This window comes from Capra hircus, chromosome 9 (genome assembly GCF_001704415.2).
Source record: "Capra hircus breed San Clemente chromosome 9, ASM170441v1, whole genome shotgun sequence".
Taxonomy (NCBI): domain Eukaryota; kingdom Metazoa; phylum Chordata; class Mammalia; order Artiodactyla; family Bovidae; genus Capra; species Capra hircus.
Window position 1 is genome coordinate 39,847,743 of NC_030816.1, and position 26,634 is coordinate 39,874,376.

Consider the following 26,634-nt stretch of genomic DNA (forward strand, 5'->3'; position numbering starts at 1 on the left):
AGTTTAGTGAGAGAATTGACTGCAAAAAGCCCTGGTGTGAGAACAAATATCACTAATCTCAGAAATCCTCCCTTTAAAAAAGCCTGGATTTGATAAGATCATACACTTACATTTACTGAGAGAAAATCAACAGATCCTGCCAGTGTGAGCAATCAGATATAAGATTTAATAAACAAAGACTTCAAAGTAGCCATTATAAAAAGGTTCAGAAAGCTCAAGGAAATCATGGTTAATAAGGTAAAGGAAGATGTGATAACAGTGTCACATCAGAGACTATCAGTAGAGAAATAGAAATTATTAAAACAGAAGATAACCAAATGGGAATTCTGAAGTTTAAAAGCTAAACTGAAAATCTTAAGTTTAATTTGAATTGATAGACGAAAGAATTAGCAAACTTGAAGATAGATTGTTAGGTGTTATGCATTCAAAAAAACAAGAAAGAAATGAGTAGAGCTTTACAGAACTGTAGGACATCATTAAGCACACCATGCTATGTAGAATATCAGGAGAGGACAGAAAGGAGCAGAAAAGATATTGAAGAAGTAATGGCTGAAATTTTTCAAAATTTATTGACTAATACCAATGTATACATTCAGGAAGCCCACCTAATTCCAAATGGAATAAACTTAGATCCACAGACATGCAACTTAGTGGGGGAAAAAAAAGGTTGGAAGTCAAAGGCAAGGAGAAGATTTTCAAAGCAGCAAGAGGAGAAACAACTCTACTTTCAAAGGAACCCTGGGAAGATTAACAGCTGACTTCTCAGCAAAATCAGTGGAAACTAGAAGGCAGTGGGATAACATTGAGTGATCAAAGAAAGCACTGTCAACCAAGAATTCTATAGTGAGCAAAGCTGCCCTTTCAAAAATGAAAATAAACTCAAGATATTTGCAGATAAAAAATGAGAGAATTTGTTGTTAGCAGACCTGCCTTATAAAAATTACTAAAGGAAGTTCTTTAGAATGAAAGTTAAAGTGAGCTCAGATAGTAACTTGAATACTTATGAGTAAACAAAGAACAGCAAAGGTAATTAGGTACAGTTGACCCTTGAACAGCATGGGTTTGAACTGCACAGGTCTACTTATTTGCAGTGTTTCTTTTCAATAAATCCATACTATATTACTACACAAACCATGGTTAGTTGAATTTGTAGATGTGGAACCCTGACTGAACCCTTTCTGACTTTACATTCAGAAAGCTGACTATAAAGTTAAACATGGATTTTCAACTGTATGGGGGATCAGCACTCTAAACCTTCATGTTGTTCAAGTGTTAGTTGCTCAATTGTGTCCAACTCTTGCAACCCCATGGACTGTAGCCCACCAGGCTCCTCTGTCCATGGAATTCTCCAGACAAGAATACTGGAATGGGTTGTTATTTCCTTTTCCAGGGGATCTTCCTGACCCAGGGATCGAATACAGGTCTCCTACATTGCAGGCAGATTCTTTACCATCTGAGCTACCAAGGAAGCCCCATGTTGTTCAAGGGTCAGTTGTAGTTGAAAGGCAGGTTAAATGCATATTTTTACCTTTTTTCTTTCAACTTCTTTTAAAAGTAAATGTATGAAATAATGTGTATATAATTGTCCTATAATGTATAGAAATTTAATATATTTACCAATAACAGTATAAAGGAGATGGTGGAAACAAAGTAGTATTAGACTAAGGAAGTGACTTCGGATGATAACTTAAACAGGGACAAATGATGAGACCAATAAATGATAGGTAAATTTAACAAAACCCAAAATATATATGTGTTCTCCTTTCTTAGCTTCTTTGAAAACATAGGAATTTTATAAGGTAGAAATTATAATAATGTATCACTGAGTTTTAAAATTTGTAAGTGTAACATGTATAACAGTAATTCCACAAAAGAGGGGAAAGTGATGAGCTGTATAGGAACAATGTTTCTATATTTTGCTGAAATTAAGTTCATGTAAATGTGAAGCTCTGAAGAGTTAAGATGTACATGATAAACCCAGAGCAACCACTAAGGAAATAATTCAAAACTTACGGACAATCATTAAAGTAACTAATATGCTACATTTGAAAATAATTCACTTAATGCAAAAGAGAGATTCAGTTCAGTTCAGTCGCTCAGTCGTGTCCGACTCTTTGTGACCCCATGAATCGCAGCACACCAGGCCTCCCTGTCCATCACCGACTCCCGGAGTTCACTCAGACTCGTGTTCATCGAGTCAGTGATGCCATCCAGCCATCTCATCCTCGGTTGTCCCCTTCTTCTCCTGCCCCTAATCCCTCCCAGCATCAAAGTCTTTTCCAATGAGTCAACTCTTCTCATGAGGTGGCCAAAGTGATGGACAAAAACATAAGACATTTAGAAAGCAAAAGGTAAAATGGCTGATGTAAATCCAGCTGTATCTATAGTAATGTTAATTGTGAAAAAGTTGAACAATCCAATCAAAAGACAGAGATTATCAGAATTTTTTTTTTAAGCTCTATCTTTATCTGCAGGAAACACTTCTGATTCAAAGATTGGAAGTTAAAGGATGGAAAAGGATGCATCATGCAAATCGTAACCGCAGAAAGCCGGAGTAGCTAGACTAACATCAGACAGAAAAGACATTAGGCAAAAAAAAAATATTACTAGAAATAAAGAGGGAACATTTTATAATGATAAAAGGGTGAATCTGGAAGATTGAACCATTATAAATACATGTGTACCTAATAATAGCAAAATACAAGAAAAAACTAAAATGAAGGGGAAAATAATTCACAGTAATAATTGGAGGAACTTTGGTTTCTGCTATAGTAATAAAAAGCTTGGAAGTCATCACTCACCCTCACAACAAGAAGAACTCTGGACAGCCTGAAAAACAATTCTTCTTAGGTTCATCAGAGAATTGAGGTCATAGGGCAAATCACTGCCCTCAAAACTGAGCGTACAACAATTTGTCAAATTCAGCTTAAATATTGCTACCAATACCAGCTACATCAGAAGGCTTCTGCTCCTGGCTAGCTGTGATTCTCTGTATCCACCTTTCTGTTTAGTTTTAACTTATCTAATAGGTAATTTTTTAAAGAGGTAAAGGATGTACTAAGAGAGGAGAGAAAATGTAACCATACAAAGTGTTCAATTAAAACCTTCAGAGAAAGCAGGAAAAGAGGGAAAGATTTAAAAAAAAAAAAAAGATCCAGAGCAAAGACTAGAAAAACTATCTATAAAGTAGATATTACTTCAACTATTTCAATAATCATTGATGGCAGTAGTCTAAATAAACCAATTAAGAGACTGACTGGATAAAAAACAAGGCTTAACTCTATGTCAGCTACAAGAAATCCACTTTAAACATAAGGACACAATTAGATTAAAAGTAAAGGGATGGAGAAATATATACAGTGCTAACAATTCAAAACACAAAGCAGACTTCAGGACAAGAAGAACCATCAGTCATAAAGATGGGCATTACATAAAGATGAACTGGGAATAGAGGAGAGAACTTCTTCAATCAGATAAAGGACAATTTTGAAAATCCTACAGCTGATACCACACTTAAGATGCTTTCTCCCTAAGATTAGGAACAAAACCAAAGTGTCCACTCTTGCCACTTCCTTTCAGCATTGTACTAGAAGTTCTAGTCAGTGGAAGAAATGGAAATAAAAGGCATCTAGGTTGAAAAGGAAGAAGTAAAATTATCTGTGTCTGCACTTGATATCATTTTGTGGTTGTTCAGTCACTCAGTAGTGTTTGACTCTTTGTGACTCCATGCACTGCAGTGTGCCAGGCTTCTCTGTCCTTCACCGTCTCCCGGAGCTGGCTCAAACTCATATCTGTTGAGTCAGTGATGCCATCCAGTCATCTTATCCTCTGTCATCCCCTTCTTCTCCTGACTTCAATCTTTTCCAGCATCAGGGTCTTTTCCAGTGAGTCAGCTCTTCTCATCAGGTGGCCAAAGTATTGGAGCTTCAGCATCAGTCCTTCCAATGAAAATTCAGGACTGATTTCCTTTAGGATTGACTGTTGGATTGATTGTTGCTTGCTGTCCAAGGGACTCTCAGGAGTCTTCTCCAGCAGCACAGTTTGAAAACATCAATTCTTCGGCTCTTAGCCTTCTTTATGGTCCAACGCTGACATCCATACATGACCACTGGAAAAACTATAGCTTTGACTATACTATATGGAAATATATGATATCATATATGTATATATATAATCCTAAGGACCCATTGAAAACTATTTGAACTAATAAATAAGTTCAGCAAGTTTCCCTACCAGAATTCAGCAAGCTTCTTTGTAGCAAAATTGACAGACTGATTCTACAGTTCGTATAATCCTACAAGGGACCTAGAATAGCCAAAAAAAAAATCTTAAGGAAGAACAAAGTTGGAAGATAGCACTTTTCAATTTGAAAACTTAGTACAAAGCAACAGTAATCAAAACAGGGTGGTACGAGCATGAAGGTAGATGTATAGATCAGTGAGATAGAATTGAAAGTCCAGAAAATCTATGTATCTATGGTCAACTGACTTTTTCTTTTCTTTAAACAGGGGTGCCAAGATGATTCAATAGAGGGAAAATAGTCTTTTCAACAAACTGTGCTAGATCAAATGGATAGCCAAATTCAAAAGATTGAATTTGCACCTTTATTTCACACTATATGCAAAAATTAATTCAAACAGGATTATAGACCTAAATGTCAGAGTTAAAACTATAAAACTCTTAACGCAAGAGTAAATCTGCATGATCTTGGATTTGGCAATGAATTCTTAAACAGGACATCAAAAGCCCAAGCCACAGAACAAGACACATAAATTGGACTTAATCAAAATGAAGAACTTTTGTGTTTCAAAGAGCACTGTCAGAAAAGTATTAATAAAAAGACACCTCAGAGAATGGGAGAAAGCATTTGCATATTACTGATGTGATAAGGAAGTTGTATCAAGAGTACATGAAGAATAAAACTCAGTAGTGTTAAAAAAAATAAAAAACAGGCAAAGGATTTGAATACAGTTTCCTCCAAAGAATATAAACAAGTGGCTAAAAAGCACCTGAAAAAGTGCTGACCGTCATTAGTCATGCTGCTGCTGCTGCTAAGTCGCTTCAGTTGTGTCCAACTCTGTGCGACCCCATAGATGGCAGCCCACCAGGCTCCACCATCCCTGGGATTCTCCAGTGCATGAGAGTGAAAAGAGAAAGGGAAGTCGCTCAGTTGTGTCCTGCTCTTCGTGACCCCATGGACTGCAGCCCACCAGGCTCCTCTGTCCATGGGAATTTCCAGGCAAGAGTACTGGAGTGGGTTGCCATTGCCTTCTCGGCATTAGTCATGAGGGGAATGCAAATCAAAACTACAGTGAGATACCACTTCACACTCACTAAGTTGGCTATAATGAATAAGATAATAACAAGAATTGGCAAGAACATGGAGAAATCTGCATCCTCATTTACTGCGTTTGGGTTTGGGTGTTGCCACTTGGGAAAGAGTCTAGTAATTCCTCAATAGTTGAACATAGAATTACCTTGTGACCTAGCAATGCACTCCTGAGTTTTAATATATACTCAAGATTAATGAAAACATGTCCACACAGAAACTTGTACTTTAATATTTGTAGCTCCAGTACTCTTGCCTGGAAAATCCCATGGACGGAGGAGCCTGGTGGGCTGCAGTCCATAGGGTTGCTAGGAGTCAGACATGACTGAGCGACTTCACTTTCACTTTTCACTTTTATGCATTGGAGAAGGAAATGGCAACCCACTCCAGTGTTTTTGCCTGGAGAATCCCAGGCACGGGGGAGCTTAATGGGCTGCCGTCTCTGGAGTCGCAGAGAGTCGGACACGACTGAAGTGACTTAGCAGCAGCAGCATTATAATAGCCAAAGGTGGACTACCATCAGCTGATGGATGGATTTTTTTAATGTGATCTATCCATACAAGATAATATTATTTGGATATAATATTAAATATATAGTCAATATAAGGAGTGAAGTACTAATTCATGCTGCAGGAAGTATTGCTACAGCGTGTATTGCTATCGAATGTATTGTAAACATTATTACAAGTGAAAGAAGCCAGTTAACACAAGACCACATATTATATGGTTCTATTTATATGAAATATTTATCTCTGTAGTTAAATCTACAGAGATGGAAAGTAGATTAGCAGTTGCTTAGAGGGGGTATGACGGAGAAGGCAATGGCACCCCACTCCAGTACACTTGCCTGGAAAATCCCATGGATGGAGGAGCCTGCCGACTTAGCAGCAGCAGCAGCAGGGGGTATGAAAGTAGATTAGTGGTTGCTGAGGGGGTATCGGAGGATAGGAGGTAATAGCTTTAAAGGGTGCAGTGTTTCTTTTCAGGATAAAGAAAATGTTCTAAAATTGCAGCGACAGTTGCACAGTTATACTAAAACCCATTGAATTGCACGTGTTAAATGGGTGAATTATATTGTATATAAATTATATGATAATAAAGTTGTTATTTTTAAAAAACTGAAAGATAGATAGCCCAGTGTTTAAAAACTGCCTGGTTCAGTTAAAGAAATAAAAGAGGATAGATTTTTTTTAGAAACCGTGTACACTAATGCTCACTACAGTGTTATCGTAATAGCCAAAATGGAGGCAACCCAGATATCCATCAACTAATCATCTAATGAACTGATTGATAAACAAGACGAAGTAAGTCCATACAATGGAGTGGTGTTTGACCATGAGAAGGAATGAAGTGCTAACATGTTCCATAACATGAGTGAACCTTAAAACGTTTTGCTAAGGAAAGGAAGGCAGTTACATAAAACCAAATCTGTATGATTCCATCTATATGAAATTCCTAGAATAGACAATCCATAGAGACAGAAAGTGTTCCAGGGACTGAGGGAGGAAGAACATGGGGAATGACTGCTAATAGGTATAAGGTTTTGGAGGGAGGTGATGAAAATGTTCTGAAATTAGATAGTGGTGATAGCTTCATAATTCTTATGAATATGCTAAAAGCCAATGAACTGTACACTTTAAAACATTAGTTTTTATATTTGAATTATACCTAAATCTGTTATTTTTAAGAAACAGTGCTTACTTTTAATACTTTATGAGGGGTATTTCTTCATGTTCTGGTACTTTTTCCACAAAAGAACTTGTGGATTTTGGGGTTTTTTCCAAGGAAGCATCTTTAAGAAGAATCGTTTATAATGGCTCTAGAATTGCATGTAATATGAGAACTTCCTTGTTCAGTAAGGTCAAGTATGCTATATCTTCCTTATCCACTATCCTCATGCTATGGAAAACATTATCTGCTACTTAATTAATTTAGGTTCATGTGCATTACAGACGTTGTACTCTTGCCATAGTGGATTACAGTTTCTGAAAATTTTCTTGTTCTTTAGAGAAATTAATTTTTCTCCCCAGCTACTTATATTTAATATGCCAAAAACAGCTTTAAAAAATGTATTAACACTTGGAACATGGTGAATTTTCGGTTCTTTTTTTTTTAACCATTTTTATGTACAAATGCACAGCTGTAAAGGATTTGGTTAAATACTAAAAGAATGTAAATGATCTCTTTGTAACTTTGCTGTCTTTAAAAAGGAAATTAGCATCAATAATAGTTGATTTTATATACACACACACACACACACACACACACACACACCATCAAGTGATGGGTTTATGTATATATGCAGTCCATGGTGTTGCAGTCAGACACAATTTAGCAACTAAACAACAAATATATAAATCTAATTTTAAGAAAAGATGAACTATTGGTAGTTTCTAATTTACTACATATGATTTGTGAATGGAAGGAATATGAATTTAAAAAATTAATCTGTAAGCTGAATTATTAAAGGTTATCTGTTGTCAGTGTGTAACAGTGTTTGCAGTGTTAGGATGGTAGAATGTTTTTGAATACGGACTCTTTTCTGATAGAAGGGCATATCTTCACATGTATTTTTTCAGTTACAGTATTTTTTCAGTCACATGTGAAAAATAGACTCAAGTGTTTTATATTTTCTTAAAATGGAAGATAGGGAGACTTTAGAACAAAAGCTCATAACTATTTCACTTTGAAAAATAAAAAAGCATGTACATACTTTAAGAAAACAACATGTTTTTCTAAATCTAGAGTGCTCGTGAAAATGAGGATCCAGATGGTGAATTCAGGCACAATGTGTAATGCTGTAATTTTCCCTCCTAGTTAAAAGGCTGGCCACCGAGAACCTGCAATGCATGGTCAAAGCCTGCCAAGTGGGGTCAGGAGGAGAACCTGCTGCCCAGCTGACTTCTGTGTTTAGGTAAATGGAAAATATGCCAACTGGCAAGGGGACTATTGCCAGCCATTTGACAGTCAACATGTTTTTTAAATAACTAATTATCCAAAACATAATGTGTTGCTACTTGTTTGTGGTTTCAATTATTAAATTTTTGGCAGTAGTTTTGCTATGTTGTTGTTTTATTAAAAAATTAAATTACTAGGGAGAAAGATGACTTTAAATTACCTGAGAATTTAGTAAGGAAGATGCTTGCATGTGTTTCGGAGGAAAAAGTGGAAAACGTGAGTCCTAGTGACAGGTATACAGACTTTGGAGCTGATAAACGTGCTACTCATCAGCCAGTGTGGAAGTGCCTGTCACTGGTCTTCCTGTTCACTTTAGATGCCGTGAACCCGCAAAGCTCCAGTCAATGTAATTTGTGAAGCATAAGACTATATACAGATCCGTTGTTCCTTCATAAGAATAACTGCACCTTGTAGAACGTTTTCTGTTTTGTCTCTCTTTGCCTGCCTTGCACCGTGTAGAATCTTAGGCTTTCTGTTAAAGCAGTGGTTTTAAAATGTATCTTTCTCATAGTTTCTACCCGTTGACCTTCATTTCATGTATCTCTACCATAGCTCCACTGTGTTAGTTTGGGTCCATTTCCTTCATTCTGTGAAGGGATTTTTGATTCCTCAGCTTGCTTTCTTATCATGTAGTTGGGACTTGTCAGTTGTTTACAGTTTATTTACAGAATATAAAAATTGTGATCTTTTGAAATAAATACTGGGTTATTCTTTATATATAATGTATAATTATATAAATATAATTCTTTATAAATTATATATTCTTCATATTTTATTCTTCTGTGGGTCTAAAGTCTCTTGTTCAGTTAAGGAATATAAAAATTATTTAGAAGTAACTTGCTTTCCTCATAGAAGTACTGTTTGATTTAACTAGAGAATGGAATAATTAACTAAAAGATACACAGAATAACCAGGAAGCCGGACTCGTTTTCTGTTTGAGTCTCTTCTACACTCTTACCACCCAGATTGACCACATGCAAAGTGTGGCAGGAAGGTCCCTGGCGTTAGGTTTGTCCCTCTTAATTCTTCCTCTTGGGATTCCAACTCTTCCCTCTCCCTCTGAATGCCCTCACTCTGGTCATGGCTCACGCCGAAGCCATTTCTTTTCTTTATTTTCAAGTTTCAGTCTTTGTATGGCACCTTTCATAGATCCTTATGATAATCTTACATAAAGTGATTTTTCTTGCATTCAGTTTACAGCTTGTTGCTATATTTGGGCTAGATAGATACCAGCCCAAGTAATTGCCCCAAGAGTAGTTCTAAGTAACCTGTTTTACTTTCAGGCAGTTTATTGAAGATTATGGTATGAGATATGACTATCAGCTTTACAGCATTTTAGAAGCAGTAGCAGCACTGGACCAGCAGGTTGTCATCCACTTGGTTCCTGCCCTTACTCAGTCTCTGAAGAATTCAGAGCGGAAGTGGGGCCTTGGCAGAAATAGTGCACAGAGGTATGTTTGATTATTTGATTATATCCTTTTGGACAATGATTATGAAATCTAGATACATTTTCCTAGTAATGGCCTATTTTCCCATTTATAAAGATTTGGAGTCTGTTCCAGTGAATAGGGTTAGTGACTCCACTAGATAATATGCTTTTGGTCAAAAATAGATAGAAGCTTTTTTTTTTTCTTATAGGCTTATGACTGAATATAGTGCTGGGCTATTTAGAGTAATGAAACATGGTGGGATAAGTCTGTATATCCCAGAGAGATTGTTTTAAAAGAGAAAAGACCCTGATGCTGGGAAGACTGAGGGCAGGAGAAGAGGGCGACAGAGGATGAGATGGTTGGATAGCATCACCGACTTTAATAGACATGAGTTTGAGCTAACTCTGGGAGACAGTGAAGGACAGGGAAGCCTGGAGTGCACAGTCCATGAGTTCGCAGAGTCTGACACGATTCAGCGACTGAACAGCAGCAATAAACGTCTCTCTCTCTCTTCTTTTCTTTTGTCTTTACAGGGAAGCCTATAGCAAACTTTTATCTCAGCTAGGACAAGTGGGACAAGATGAGATACAGAGACTGGAAAATGATCATGTTGAATCTATTTTGTGATTTCATCCTCAACATTAATTATGACTACCTAAAGCCACTTTGTACCATTTGACTCCTACTTTCATTAATTGTATAATGTTCTGTTAAAAATACTTTATAGGATCTTTTCCGTACATACCTGTAAGTATAAAGTATATAAATAAGAAAATAAAAGTTAATTAAATATGTTATAGAATCTTTGGAACTTGGTAAAACTGCATTCTGTTTTGAAGCGGTTTTAGTTAAACTAAAGAAACTTAAAGTTTTCCTATCTGGGAGTGTTGTCTATGTCTATGCAGGTTTGTACTGATTGATCCATTTGTGTGTTATTGTAGTGTGACTTTCTGCCTTGCAAGTAATTTATTTCTGTTTTTTGTTTCTTTACAAGTTATGTTTAATCATGACACTATTTCACATTACCTGGCTGCCCTATGCTGGTTTTGTTATTGGTCGCTTTCTTGTTTGCTTGTTTTTATTGTTTTGTTTCTCTTGAGGAATGGTCAGGAGATAGGGCTGTGTCTTTGTTATCCTTTTTTATACTACGTTTGAGGCAAGTTAATAAAATTCTTTCAGAGTACACTTAACTCTGAGCAGTGAAACTGAATCTGGCTAAGGGATTATACAGATGTATATATAAATTTTTTCTGACTTGGGCTAAGGCAATGGCTCCCCACTCCAGTACTCTGCCTGGAAAATCCCGTGGATGGAGGAGCCTGGTAGGTTGCAGTCCATGGGGTCGCGAAGAGTGGGACAGGACTGAGCGACTTCACTTTCACTTTTATGCATTGGAGAAGGAAATGGCAACCCACTCCAGTGTTCTTGCCTAGAGAATCCCAGGGACAGGGGAGCCTGGTGGGCTGCCGTCTATGGGGTCGCACAGAGTTGGACACGACTGAAGGGACTTAGCAGCAGCAGCGGCAGCAACAGTGTTTATACTTGGGGTCCAACAGTTGCCAGATGTTTTTCTATTCATCCTTTCTTTTGGAGTTGTCATATCAAGAGGAGGATAAATAAGAGCCTTTAAAAAGAGAATAAATAATATTCTGGAAATTTTTTAAGGTTACAAATGAACAGTTCTGAAAAGTCAGCCGAATTATCTACTTGCTCTTCAACTACAGCCTCTTATAAACTAGCATCTTACATATTTGCAGGGAACCAGCTTAGTTTCCTGTAGCAGTTCATTTCTCAACCCATTAACTATCTGAAATTTCAGATTTATTTTATTGGGTTGGGCATTGTCCTTGACTCCTTTTTCCAGTGAGCATTATTTGGTAAAAATAGTTTCAGTCTTAGTGCTCAGAACCCACGTGGGTCTTAAACACAGCTCTACTTTGTGACCGTGAGCAGATTCTTAATCTTGTCTGAGCCTTAGTTTCTTCATGGAGAAAAATGAGTAATAATGCTTCTTGAAATTTCACAATGTTCTGGTAAGAATCAGTGGGATAACTGATTTATAATCATGTAATTAACATGTATGTGAAAGTGTTTGGTGACCTACATTCTGTTAGGCATACAGACATGATTACTGTATCTCATGCACAGTAGTAAAGAAACTTCTCAATTTTGTTCTTCTCCAATGGTATGTCCTAGATGAATGATTCTAAGTGTTTTCTTAATATCATGTTTGCTAACTTTGAAATAATTTGTTTTATTCTGGGACCTCTAGTGTTTATCATGGTTTTACTATTCCTTCAGGAAAACATTTTCAGCCCTTTTCTGGCTCAAGTATCTTTTAAATGCACTGCAGTCAGGGAACTATAGTTAGTTAATAGACCTTTCCTTATTGAAATTTGTGAAGTCTAAAGGACTTCATGACTTATAAGTGGTCTATTTTACCCCTAAATAAACTAATTCAATAAATGGGATGAATAAAAGCCTCTTTAAGGTTACTTAAGACTTCATAGCCGGAGAAGGCAATGGCACCGCACTCCAGTACTCTTGCATGGAAAATCCCATGGATGGAGGAGCCTGGTAGGCTGCAGTCCATGGGGTCGCTAAGAGCTGGACACGACTAAGCCAACTTCACTTTCACTTTTCACTTTCATGCATTGGAGAAGGAAATGGCAACCCACTCCAGTGTTCTTGCCTGGACAATCCCAGGGATGGGGGAGCCTGGTGGGCTGCTGTCTGTGGGGTCGCAGAGAGTCAGACACAACTGAAGTGACTTAAAAGCAGCAGCAGCAGCAGCAAGACTTCATAGCAATGAATTTCTTTTCATTGTAATAGTGACTTACTAATGATGTATTATTTTGCAAGTTTTAGCAGTTGAAATTTAAAGTATTTAATGGAGTGCCTTTAAAGGGTTATTTATGTGTGTGTGTTTGTGTGTGTGTGTATTCTTCCCCAAGGGAAATTGATAAAGATGTCTTAGATAATCTTGCTCTTAGCTTATGAAATCTTTTAAGGGTTAAGAAAATCTGTTACTGAATTGTTACTGAATACTGCATTAGGTATATGTACTTGTGTATATTAAGAATAAATTTATACATAAAACTCAGTAACAAGAAGTCTGTAACATGTATATGTAGATATATTTTTTTAATTTGTGTATCGGTAAAATTTTAAAGAAACTGTTTTATTCATTGAAGAAAAAAGAAAATTTATGATTCAGTTCCATTTCTTAAAAATCTTCACTGACCCTTATTTCTATATTATCTCTTTCCATTCCCAGACTTAGAATGACCTTATACTTGCTTCCTTAATGTTCTTTTTCCCCTAAAATCCCTGCAGTATCTGATATGACTGCTTCTGTCATTGTTAAGGTAAGCCAGTCTCTTGTGGTCGAATCTGGAATGTGTTCTCATTTCCCTTGCGCTTTGGCACCTCTGTGACATTGCATTCTCTTTTTTCTTCTCATCCCTTCCTCCACAGTACTGATTCTTCTACATACACATTTTCCCTTCTTGTGCCTACTGGTAAGATCTGGCCCTTCACCCGCTCTGTCTCAACATTCTTCTGGTAGTGAACTGAGAAGACTAGCTAATAACTTTATCTTTCACATCTGTATCTAAACCTGTCTAGTTGGAGTCTCCTGGAATCTCAGGGCAACATGTCAAGCTGCCTTTGTCACCTTCTTTTCCAGAGAAGGTGACACTGTCTTTGCCTTCATTTTCTACCCAGAGCATACACCACTTTCCCAGTTCACCTAACCTTGATGTTTCTTGGATTCTTGTTTCCCACTTTTCATCTGATCAGCTGTACAAGCTCTTGCTATTTTTTTCTTTTTGCCATCACATAGATCCAAATTTATTAGGCACTATAATCGGCTCCTTGTCTCTGGACTATTGAAATTTATTCTTCACGTAGTTCTGACATTAATGTTTCTAGAAGACTACTTTCATCTGGTTACTTTTCTGCTCAAGGACCTCTATTTACTTCCCATTGTTAATAAGCTGACATTGAAGCCCTTCTGTCAGAATTCCTGCCACCTGACACTACTTTCTCTTTCCAAACTCAACTGAAGCAGGAGAGTAGGCTGTCTTGGCTGCTTTCGCTGAATGACATGTTCATTCTACTCTGTGGACCTCATTTAGTTTGCCGGCTTAACACCATTTCTACAGAAACCCAACTTTAAGATCCTCAAATAGGAAAATTAAAATATGCATGTTAGGCTTCCTTGGTGGTTCAGATGTTAAAGAATTTGCCTGCAATGCAAGAGACCTGGATTCCATCTGTGGGTTAGGAAGATTCCCTGGAGAAGGGAATGGCTACCCATCACAGTATCCTTACCTGGACAAATGAGCCTGGCAGGCTACAGTCCATGGGGTTGCAAAGAGTCAGACACTTGTTGTTCAGTTGCTCAATCATGTCCGATTCTTTGCAACCCCATGGACCGCAGCAGGCCAGGCTTCCCTGTCCTTCACCATCTCCCAGAATGGGCTCAAACTCACGTCCATTGAGTCGGTGATGCCATCCAGCTATCTCATCCTCTATCATCCCCTTCTCCTCCTGTCCTCAATCTTTCCCAGCATCAGGGTCTTTTCCAGCGAGTCAGCTCTTCACACTGAGTAGAGAGCGTAGCACTGCACTGAGTAGCAATGAGTAGAGTCGGACGCTACTCAGTGACTAACACTTTCACTTTCTATACATAAGTATTCCAGCCAGTTTCTTTAAAACATCAGGTGGAGTGTAAAAGATGATTGAAGGACAACACGGTGATGAAAAGGACTTTTATTAGACACTCAGATTTGGTTTGATTTAAATTTCAATTGAACATTTAATTAGGTTTTCATAGGGGAGAAGATGACATGGGTATATTGTCTCTATACAAAATCATTCAGTATTCAGTGCATTTGTACTGGAAGAGTTTCACAGTATAAACTTTTACATTTTTCCTTATCCGTAGCAAATTTTATTTTCTTACTAAGCATACTTGATTTTTTTGTTTTCTGTGGTAAGTAAAAAAAAATTATTTGTGGTTTGTTAGGTGTGTGTTTTCACTACACATTGTTAGTTTTATCTTCTTCCGTGCTTTTACACAAATCTTTAAAACTACTGTTTGTAACTAATTACATGGACTCCTTTGCATGTACATTCATAGAATCTTGGCAGTTTTTATTTTTAGGATTATATAATCATATACGAATTTGACAAGCTGTTACATATGGGAAAAACCTTTAAGAAAACTACTTTCTCTAAGTTCCACGCATCAACTTAACACTTTGTTTCAGAGATAAAAGGCAGATAGCATAGAAACTTTACCAAAAACCGTGTTATCTGTTCTAAACCACTGGTTTTTGATTCATACTCTTTTTTTACATAAACCTTATATCTTCCAAAGACTGATCTCCTGCTGCCTCCTCCTAGGGTTAAATTTATTGCATTGTCAGTCAAGTGGAGAGTATGTTAGTATAAATAACAGGCTCTGTTTGTGTAAAATGGTTGGGGAACTAGCAAAATAGTATATTCTTTCACATATTTGATGTAAGATATGAGATTTATATTTTGATTCTGTGATAAACTATATTGGTAAGTTTACCAAAACCAGTATCAAATGATTAGAACTGACTAACTTCTGCTTATTGAAGTTTTTGATGTGAAGATAGTTACCCAGCTCATTGCACTTGTGAATTATGCTTTTAGAAAAATTCCGGGCATTTTTATTTTATACACACGTTTTAAGTTATTTGTGTACAAAGTAATGAGATATAATAAAAATGTATATATTCAACTTACACTGCACTTGTGATTATTCAACTTCCTCTTTATGACAAATTGACTCTTTGAAAACCAAAATTAAAACGAACCATGTTACCTAGAGGAATATTTTTAATCTTACTTAGAGATTCATGTCTTTTCTGGCTTTTCCTCCTAGAGTAAGAACACTGCTAATATCTGTGTTACTGCGTTTTCTTTTTTAAAGTACAATCTTGAAATGTTATTTAAGTTTCATGGTTTTATGGAAATTGAAATTAATAAATACAAATACACTATGGTCTTTGAAGAGTAAAAATGGAAGATGTATTACTGTAGAGTAGTTCACTATAATAGAAAACATGTATTTGAATAGTTTCAATGGACTTTGGTTTTTATGACCAACCATTGTTCCCTAGAATTTTTCTTATTAGCTCTTATGATTGGTAATTTGAGGGACAGGATCAAATTATAAGTGATCTGGATTTTTTCTTTGTGGGGAAGGGTTGCTGTACTTTGGATGCTATTCTTTGTTTATAATTATGTTTCTGAAAATTATGTAAAATTTTATATAAAAATTCTGACTTCAATTGTATAGTATTATTACTATTATACAGTTATTACTGAGTAATACTATACAAGGAAAGGTTTGATAATATATACTGATTTGTTTTAAATGAATAGTTAGAAATTTTCACAGAAATTAGAATAATCTCAGGCTGCCTTTCCATTTCAGTCAAGTTCACTTTTAGACCATTTCCCTTTTAATAATTGGGTAGAGAGTCTGGGATTAAAAATAGATTGTTTTATAAGGTAAAATTCCTGGAGGGAAGAAATCTGTGTGTCAAGTAGATGTTTGAGTAAATCTGAAATAACTGTTTAGGTCCTTGTTGAAAAGATTTCTGAAATGTTGGGAGTCCACTTTCCTGACACTGTAAGTAAGCATTTTTTAAAATTTAGATGGTTTATACTTTATAAAGAGACTCTGTTTTCCTTCTAAATATCAATTATCAGTTTTTAGAACTGTACAACTACTCCTCTAAGGTTTTTTGTTTGTCTAAACTTAAAATCTTTTCTTTTAAAATTTTACCACTCTTTTTCTTACCCTAGTCTCCCCTCCCCCCTTAATCTGAACAGCCAAAAATTATGTTTATTTTAATATATTGATATTTAATAACATTTAAAATAAGTGTTTTAGGTATTATATAATATATAAAGTTAGTGATTTCTCTGTTTAGGATAAAAAATATTTTTATTCACTTCTGCTTACTAAAGGTGGCTACATGAACAAAATGACAGTTTCCTGTAAGACAGGGATTGCTGAATGCTTAAACTATACCAAGGAATAAAAGTGACATCTTCCTTTTAAGAAAGGTGACTTATTATAACAAGATTAGAGAAAGGGGAAAAACTCACATTATAGTTGTGGAATTTATGTTCAAATACAATTATTGAGTTAATTTTTAAACTTTTTATAGACAAAGCAAATCCAAAAACTTAGCCTAAAAAAATTCTTATGCATTATTAAAAATGGTAGTAATATGTATTGGTGATGGAAAAGAATCCCACAAGTGCTCAAGATTGACATAACCTTTAACAAAGTGGAAAAACTTATATTAGAACTACTGATTCTAGGTTCAAATTTATGTCAAAGCACTTTATGATACCAAAATTAGTCCAACTAATTTTTTTTCGAGCTTTAATATGTCACTTTTCACTAAATAGTCTTAATTTGAGGCAAGGGTTTGTACAAGTTTAGGAATCTTTGGCTTTGGTAAACTCCCTGTTTTCTAATTAGTATGTCTCTTCCACATGCTTTTCAGAATCATCTCATAGTATGTCTTCCAAGTTCTATCCAGTAATTTTTGAACTTCAAAAATAATCTCCCGGTTCAATTACAAAGTTCTAAAGACAGTAAAATACCTTGTAATTTGAGTGGTATTTTTGTTAGGCAAAGTACTTCAGAGTATTTGCCTAATCCTCACAACGTTCTTCTGAATTAATATGTAAATCAATAATTGCCCTCCTTAAAAAGTGAGAAAACTGAAGCACTGTAAAGTTAAGCCAAGGTCACAGAGCAACCAAGGTGAAAAATCTGGGTACTCCATCTGCTGTTCCAGTGTACTTCTGTTATTCATGTTACCTTGAATAAAATATGGCATTTAAAAATTTATGATGCCATAATGGTCAGTACTCTGCTTATACAGCAGTGTTGTATAATGTTGGATTTTTAACAGAAAAATTACAAACCCAGGGTTTAGTAAAGAGATTAAGTACTGATAATTTTTTGAAGATCACTGATGGCAGTACTTGTGAAATAAACTGCCTCACTAAGAGTGTAGTGTCCTGGACAGCACTGATTAGACAAGGTATATAAAGAATGCTTTAAAGACCCATAGACCATTCAGTCTGCCCTAAGCTAACACCACAGTAAAAGTCATACATACTATATATTGACACACACGGAGAAGAGTGACAGGCGTTTTCAATAATGTGTATTTTAGAAAACTTCATTTTTTGCTTATGTTTATCTGAATATAATAAGATCTAGAAAACAGAACAAGGAAGCATTGAGCACTGAGTATTTTCATGCCCAGTAGCCAAAAGTCAGGCTTTTTTTCCTCCTGTTCATGGCGGTTATTAAGAAAGCACTGGCTTTTCAGACAGTGCCAATCCTGTGATGAGGCACTTGAAGAGTCTGAAGGTTAGGGCATGTGAAATACGGAGCGGGGAGGAAGCATGCTGCTATTCCATTGGAAGCAAAAGGGAGTCTAGGCCCATAGAATACTTCTTCTTTACCTTCTCTACTTACATCCAGTACCTACAAAGGAAGGGAGAAAGCTGTATGTTAAAGGTGGTGGTTCAAAATAAAGCTGTGTACACATGAAAGAAAACTTGCAGTTAATTTCAATTATGCTGACATGACTATATCTTATATATTGCTATTTTTCTCAGTGTTGCACCAGAAATATATATTTAATTCCTGTAAAATACTATTCTACATATTTATGTGTATGTACATAGATGTTTGTTTATAATAATTTAGCCTTCAGAATAAGTGTTGAAATGTAGGCAGCTTTATCGTCCTTTAATAAAACTGCCTGAGACTGGTTAAGTAACTTGCCCAAACTAGTAAGCGTTGTTTGTATGCTGGCTTACAAATCCTCATCTGCAATGTGAAAACAACATTGACTTTGCAGCTTTGCTCTGAAAACTGGTGAGATCATCTCGCTCAGGGTCTGGCACAGAGAATATTATAGCTTCATAGCAGATTCAAGAAAATCAGTTGCTTCTGGAGATTTTTCCCCAGTTATTTCCTTGTTAAGCTGGAGTTTCATCTCTTTCCTTATATGGAAAAGAATCTTTGTTAGTCAGTGCCTGCTGTCACCTCACTGATTTCTGGTTTAATCTTAGTACTAGGAAGATTCTTTCATAAGACAAGCTGGCCATGTCATACTTGTCAAACCCATAAAACTAGCCCTCAATCATCTTATCCTCTCTTCATACGACCTTCCTCTAACTTCATTTAAAACTTTTCCTCCCTTGGGTTCTATGACCTTTAAAAAAAAAAAAAAAAGTGTGTCATTCATATTGTCCTGGTGTCAGCCACTTTGGTCCACTTCTTCCAGCCACATCCTAAATGCGGACGTGCCCTGATATTCCAACCACAGACCCTGTGATGCTCTTCAGTGGACTTGTCCACTCTTACACCCACATCTGTCACCTAAGTGGATAATTCTTAAGCTTTTAATGCAGTAATGCATTATTTTAGATGAAAGGGGCCCTTGAGATTTGGGGATCCAAGCCCATAAAGACGGACATCAGTAAGGCCTAGAATAAAAGATCAAACTTACAGCTTTTTTCCCCCAAATGGACATTTAGCTGTCGATCCCGTTTACTGAACAATATGCCCTGTCACTACTAATTTTAGATGGCTCCAATACATGCTACATACAGGTATTTGTTTTCTTTTGTGAATTTATGTATCTTCCTACTAGTAGCACATTTACAGTTACTTTGGGTAAGGGCATGTCTCTCTCATTCATTTTCAAGCATTTCTTGGTTATTCTTATATTCTTTCCTGGAGAAACTTCAAGATCAATTTGACAAGTAGTATTCCCCCACCTTGTGAATTTGACTAGCTGTGTGACTTACTCAAGGTCACATAGCTAGTAAGTGGTAGAGCCAGTTTTTTGGCTCAGAGTTGTAACCCAAGAAAGAATAAGGATTTCATGCTGTTTTGTGACATCCCCACCCCGACTGAATACATTTTTAGGACACAAAAGCTGAAGTCACCATCCAGAGAACTTCCGTCTGGTTTCCTGGACCAAGAGAGACTGCGTATGGTAAGTGTATGTATGCGTGCTCAGGCAGGTCCAACTCTGCAACCCCATGGACTGTAACCCCACCAGGCTCCTCTGTCCATGGGATTCACCAGGCAAGAATACTAGAGCGGGTTGCCATTTCCTACTCCAGGGGATCTTCCCAACCCAAGAACTGAACCCATGTCTCTTGCGTCCCTGGTATTGGCAGGCAGATTCTTCACCACTACGCCACCTGGGAAGCCACTAAGCAGATATAATTTATTTAATCTGTAAGACGGGGAAAACGAAGGGTTGGTGGTTTTTCTCCAAAACACTCCCTTGAAAGCTGGCAGAGAGAAGGCATTGGGGAGAAGGAGGTGCCAACTTGGCAGCATATCCTCCAGCCAAAAAGTAGTAATCATAAGTGAAGAGCAGTGGAGGTGATCTGACAGCACAGACTCATCACTTAGGCAGCTGCTCCTTTATGCTTGTCATCCACAGGATACCAGACTAGAGTCAAGCTCTGTGCCAGCTGCTTGCTTACACACCCACTGAATAAACAAGAGCACCTGACACCTCAGGACTTAACATTTTCCACGAGTAAGTATTACTAACAAGTCCAAAGCTCAATCTTTATTAACAGCATCTCAGCTTTACTCTTGTTTCAGTTGTCCTCATAACGGGTTAAACAGTTTGTGGTAAGTCACATAGCAGGAAAGAAGATAAAAAAGTATGGTTTCTCAACATTTTGACATGCTTCATCCCTGTGTGGCTGAATCCTACAAATGATAGTTAAATAAACTTTAATGAGAGTCCAGAAGGGTCAGTCTAATAGACAGGTTATTGGCTGGTATTTTCAAGATGGAAGAAAAAAAGACAAGTCCTTCTGGATGTTAACAGACCAGTCTCTGAACTATTTAAGTGTGAATTTCACTAATCTTAGCCAGCCATGCCTTTAGAATCCAAAAATTCTACATATTTGTGACTTATAAAAAAACTTAAACTTCTGATATTTTTAACATCTAAGCTATTTTCTCCACTCTTTCCTATACTTTTTTCCTTCACAGATCATATCTCAATTTCAACATTTTGGAGCTTAAAATTTTTTTTGTTTTGTTTTTTGTTTTTAATTTTTATTTCACATTGGAATATAGTTGAACAATGTTGATAGTTTCAGGTATATGACAAAGTGATTCAGTTACACATATATCTATCCTTCTTGAAATTCTTTTCCCATTTAGGTTGTTACAGAGTATTAAGCCATGTACCCTGTGATTTACAGTAGCTCGATGTTGGTTATCGGTTTTAAACATAGTAGTATGTACATGTCAATCTCAAACTCCCAGTCTATCCCTCCCCCTTGATTCTCCCCCCATGGTTATCATAAATGTGTTTTCTAAATCTGTGAGTCTGTTTCTGTTTTGTAAATAAGTTCATTGTATCATTTTCTTTAGATTTTGCGTAGGAATGGTATCATGATAATTTGACTTTCTCTAACTTCACTTAGCATGATAATTTCCAGGTCCATCCGTGTTGTTACAAATGGCATTGTTCCATTCTTCTTAATGGCTGGGTAATATTCCGTTGTATATATGTACCACACCTTCTTTATCCATTCCTCTGTTGATAGACGTTTTAGGTTAATTTCATGTCTTGGCTATTGCAACAGTTTTGCAATGAAAATTAAGGTGCACATATCCTTTGAAACATGGTTTTCTCCAGATACATGCCCAGGAATTGGATTGCTGGATCATGTGGTAGCTCTATTTTTAGCTTTTTAAGGAACCTCCATACTGTTCTCCATCATGGTTGTACCAATTTACATTCCCAACAGTGTACGAAGGTTTCCTTTCCTCCACACTCGCCAACATTTACTTTTTGTAGACTTTTTGATGATGGCCATTCTGACTGGTGTGAGGTGAAACTGTAGTTTTAATTTGCATTTCTTTAATTTTTAATGATGTTGAGTGTCTTCTCATGTGCCTCGTGGTCATCTGTGACCATCTGTGACAGATGACATAGATTTAGGTCTTCTCATTTTTTGTTTGGATTTTTCTGATACTTTTTTGACACGAGATGTCTATAAATTTTGGAAATCCCTTGTCAGATGCACCATTTGCAAATATTTTTTCCCATTCTGTGGGTTGTCTTTTGCTGATTTTTTTTATAGTTTCCTTTGCTGTCTAAAAGCTTTTAAGTCCCATCTGTTTATTTTTGTTTTTATTTCCATTATTCTAGGAGACAGATCAAAAAAGATACTGCTGCAATTTATATCAAAGAGTGTTCTGCCTATGTTTTCCTGTAGGAGTTGTACAGTATTGGGTCTTGTATTTATGTCTTTAATCCATTTTATTTTTGTGTATTGTGTTAAAAACTAATTTAATTTTTCCCATCACTTTTTATTGAAGAAACTGTGTTTTCTCCATTGTATATATAGTCTTGCTTCCTTTCTTGTAGATTAATTGGTGTGTAATTGACCATGGGGCTTTCTATCCTGTTCTTTTGACTTAAATTTCTGTTTTCCTGCCAGTACCATACTGTTTGATGACTGTAGCTTTGTAGTACTGTCTGAAGGTCAGGGAACCTCTTTCCTCCAACTCTGCATTTCTTTCTCAAGACTGATTTGGCTATTTGAGGTCTTTTGTCCTTCCATATAAATTAAAAAAAAAAATTTTGTTCCAGTTCTGTGAAAAATACTGTTGGTAATTTGATAGGGAAGGCATTCAATCTGTAGATTGTCTTGGGTATTATCGGTCATTTTATTAATAACTATATTGATTTCTTCCAGTTAAAGATACTGTATATCTTCTGTTTGTATCGTCTTTAATTTATCAGCATCTAACAGTTTTCAGAGTCCTGGTCTTTTGCTTCCTTAGATTTATTCCTAAGTATCTTATTCTTTTTGATGCAATGGGATTATTTTAATTTTTCTTTCTGATCTTTCATTGTTAGTGTATAGAAATGCAACAGATTTCCTTGCATTTATTTTACCAAATTCATTAGCAAGCTTTAGTAGTTTTCTGGTAGCATCTTTAGGATTTTCTATATATAGTATCATGTCATCTGCAAACAGTGACAGTTTCACTCCCTCTTTGCCAATTTGGATTCCCTTTATTCCTCTTTGGATTACCATGGCTGTAACTTCTACAGCTACGTTTAATAAAGTGGTATGAGTAGACAGCCTTGTCTTTTTCCTGATCTTAGAGGAAATGCTTTTAGCTTTTCACTGTTGATTATGATGTTAGCTGTAGGTCTGTCACATATGGCCTTTAATTATTTTAGGTAGACTCCCTCTATGCCTACTTTCTGGAGAGTTTTTTTAATTGTAAATGGGTGCTGAATTTTATCAGAAGCTTTCCCTGCCTCTATTGAGATGATCATATGGGTTTTATTCTTCAGTTGGTAGGTGTGGTATATCACAGACTGATCTGCAGATATCAAAAAATCTGTGCATCCCTGAGATAAACCCCATTTAACCATGGTGTATGAGCCCTTTAATGTATTGTTACTAATGTTTTGTTGAGGGTTTTTACATCTCTGTTCACATCAGTGATATTGGCCTGTAATTGTTTTTTTGGTGCATTTCCAATATCTTGCACTTGTGCTCTCCTCACACTTGCTGATTTTGATACCATATTTGTGTGCAGATGGTTTCCTACCTTCACTGTATGTTTGTCTTTACCAGTGAGCTTTCCCATTCGTAATTTTGTTTCTAGTCATGGCCTTTTTTTTCCACCTGGAGAAGTTCCTTTAGTATCTGTTGCAAAGCCAGTCTGGTGGTGCTGAATTCTCTTAGCTTCTGCTTGTCTGTATAGCTTTTGGTTTCTTGTCAAATCTCCAGGAGAGCCTTGCTGAGTAGGTTGTAGGTTCTTCCCTTTCATCAGTTTAAATGTACTGTGCCACACTCCCTTCTTACCTACAGAGAAATCCGTTGATAACCTTATGGGAGTTTCCTTGTGCATTATTTTTTCCCTTATTGCTTTTAGCATTTTTTCTTTGCCTTTAATTTCTGTCAGTTTATCACTGTCTCAGCATGTTCCTCCTTAAATTTAACCTTCCTGGGACTCTGTGCTTCCTGGACTTGAGTAACTGTTTCCTTCCCCATGTTAGGGAAGTTTTTAGCTATTTTCTCTTCAAAGATTTCCTCAGGTCCTTTCTCTCTCTCTCCTCTTCTGGGACCCCTATAATGGAAATGTTAGTGCATTTACTGTTGTTCAGAGGGCTCTTAGACCATCCTTATTTCTTTTCATTCTTTATTCTGTTCAGCAGCAGTGATTTACACCATTCTGACTTCACAGCCACACATCCCCAACCCCCATGCAGGAGAGCCACCAATATTAGGTAAGTCTGGCCTAGTTTCATACAAGGACAATGACTCTTTCCTGAGTTCTGGTACACACAAGACTCTGTGAGTGCCCTCCATGAATGGAATTTGTTTCCCCCAGTCCTGTGAAATTCCTGTAACTAAACTACACTGGCCTTCAAAGCCAGATTCTCTGGGGGCTCGCCCTGTTGCCAGACCCCCAGCCTGGCAGCCTGATGTGGGGCTCAGAACTTTTACTCCTGTGGGAGAACTTCTGTGATATAATTAGTTTTTGGTTTGTGGGTTGCCCACCCAGCATGTATGGGATTGAACTTTATCACAATTGACCCCTCCCACCGTCTTGTGGATGTAGGGTATCTTTTTGGTAGCTTCCAGCATTTGCCAGTGGTTGTTCAGCAGTTAGTTGTGATTTTGGTATTTCCGTAGAAGAGGTCAGCTTGTGTCCTCTACTCCACCGTCTTGTCTTGTCTCCTATGATTTTCAACCTGGTGGTATGTACTCAGGAATTTCTACTCTCTGGTCAGTATCTTCCCATAAATACTACTGCAGTCTCTCATTATCTTACTTCTCTGCTGGATATTCTTCCAGAAAGTAGTAAGGAAATGGCTTGAACATGTAGGTAGTCTCTTCAACCATCAACATATTTACTGTTAATGAACCAAAGTAAATAGTTCTGTAGTTGAAGAGCCTAAGCTACTCCATCTTATAAAAGAGCTCCATTTTGCAAAGGTACCAGGCAAACAGACTTAGACTTTGGATATTGCCTAAACTTGCCCCACTGTGCACGAGCCAATCAGCCCTTAGGTTAAACCTCCTGACTTTAAGTTCAAGAATTTGTGATTTACCTTGGAAGTAATGATTTACCTTTGTGATTTACCTTGGAAGTAATGAGTTACATTTGTGATTTACCTTGGAAGTAATGATTTACCATGGAAGTAAAAAAAAAACAATCAGAAATCCACACACAGCCCTATAGAAGAGGGTAACCAATCAGTAGTCCTTCAGCCTGAACACCCCCTTTGTTACCCTTTCACCTGAATATTCCCTATATAAGCAGTGTAACCCAAAACTTGGGGCTCCTCTCCTTAGCCGCTGCATCGGTAACGGTGGGAGCCCCAGCTCGAACTTGGTAATAAAAACTCTCTTGCTTTTGCATTGGATACTGGCTCCCTGGTGGTCATTGGGAGATTTGGCGACTTGGGCATAACATAGTCACCCCCAAAAATAAATACTTGAGACTGTACAGCCATGGTTAAGAATGAATGATAATGTAACCCATAATCAGCTGTCAGTAGCTAAAATCGAAGATATGTGATGAGTCTGTTATCCATGAAGACTTAACATTCCAAGCCTCTCTTTAAATGACAATTCATATGCTTATATGAACTTATTATCTACAAACAATAAAGGCTCTTAAAAGCCTTTATCAAGTTTATCTGTGCTTTGTGGGACTAACATGCTAGCCAAGGAAATAAACACAGCTTTTGCAAATGATTGATTGATGTGGTACTTCAAAGTGACTATGGGAATACAGAACTACCCATAATGCTTATTTTTTTAAAAAAACAGATACATGAGGATCTTTTATTGTCCAATCTCAGAGATGAAATTTATTCCATTAACACAAGCTTTAATTAAAACTTATTTGATGAAAATGTATGAATTGCCTCTTTCAGAATCACCTTAATCCTGAGGCTACTCTAGAATATCCTCAGTGGCTTATGATATACACATGTACTCCTTCATCTTTTTGAAAACAGATTTGTTTGGGAACAGTCAGATGTAATGAGGAGTTAATTAGTGTACATGACTAGTATGTACTGTACTTTGTCCCTTGTGCACTGTAGGTGGGGAGGCATGTAAATTGGTGTAGCTTTGTTCTTGTTCAGTTGCTAAGTGGTATCTGACTCTTTGCAACCCCATGGACTTTAGCACACAAGGCTTCCCAGTCGTTCACTATCTCCCGGAGTTTGTTCAAACTCATGTCCATTTAGTTGGTGATTCTATCTAACCATCTCCTACCACCTCCTTCTCCTTTTGCCTTCAATCTTTCCCAGCATCAGGGTCTTTTCCAATGAGTTGGTTCTTCATATCAGGTGGCCAAAGTATTGGACCTTCAGCTTCAGTCTTTTCAATGAATATTCAGGGTTGATTTCCTTTAGGATTGAGTGCTTTGATCTCCTTGCTGTCCAAGAGACTCTCAAGAGTCTTCTCCGGCACCACAGTTTGAAAGCATCAATTCTCTGGCACTCAGCCTTCTTTATGGTACAACTCTCAAATCTATACATGACTACTAGAAAAACCATACCTTTGACTAGGGGGATCACTATTGGCAAAGTGATGTCTCTGCTTTTTGATATGCTGTCTAGGTTGGTCATAGTTTTTCTTCCAAGGAGCAAACATCTTTTAATTTCATGGCTGCAGTTTCCATCAGCAGTGATTTCAGAGCCCAAGAAAATAAAGTCTGTCACTGTTTCCATTATTTCCCCATCTATTCCCCATGAAGTAATGGGACCAGATGCCATGATTTTTGTTTTTTGAATGCGGAGT

At 36.9% G+C, this 26,634-nt stretch overlaps 2 protein-coding genes across 6 annotated transcripts in view; one reads left to right on the top strand and one right to left on the bottom strand.

Annotated features, from left to right (window-relative positions):
- Window positions 1–10,907, top strand: part of MMS22L (MMS22 like, DNA repair protein) — a 122,117-nt gene extending 111,210 nt beyond the window's left edge. For 3 of the 4 annotated variants that reach the window (XM_013966474.2, XM_018053137.1, XM_018053138.1), the window contains exons 23-25: window positions 8,147–8,243; window positions 9,571–9,738; window positions 10,251–10,907. In XM_013966474.2, coding sequence (XP_013821928.2) covers window positions 8,147–8,243; window positions 9,571–9,738; window positions 10,251–10,344 — 359 coding nt within the window. In that variant the 3' untranslated portion in view covers window positions 10,345–10,907. Of the gene's footprint in view, window positions 1–8,146; window positions 8,244–9,570; window positions 9,739–10,250 lie in introns of those variants that run through there. The other variant, XM_018053139.1, reaches the window with a different exon arrangement.
- KLHL32 (kelch like family member 32) overlaps window positions 14,479–26,634 on the bottom strand; it is a 216,473-nt gene continuing 204,317 nt past the window's right edge. For both annotated transcript variants that reach the window (XM_013966475.2, XM_005684660.3), the window contains exon 11: window positions 14,479–18,277. In XM_013966475.2, coding sequence (XP_013821929.1) covers window positions 18,116–18,277 — 162 coding nt within the window. In that variant the 3' untranslated portion in view covers window positions 14,479–18,115. The remainder of the gene's footprint in view (window positions 18,278–26,634) is intronic.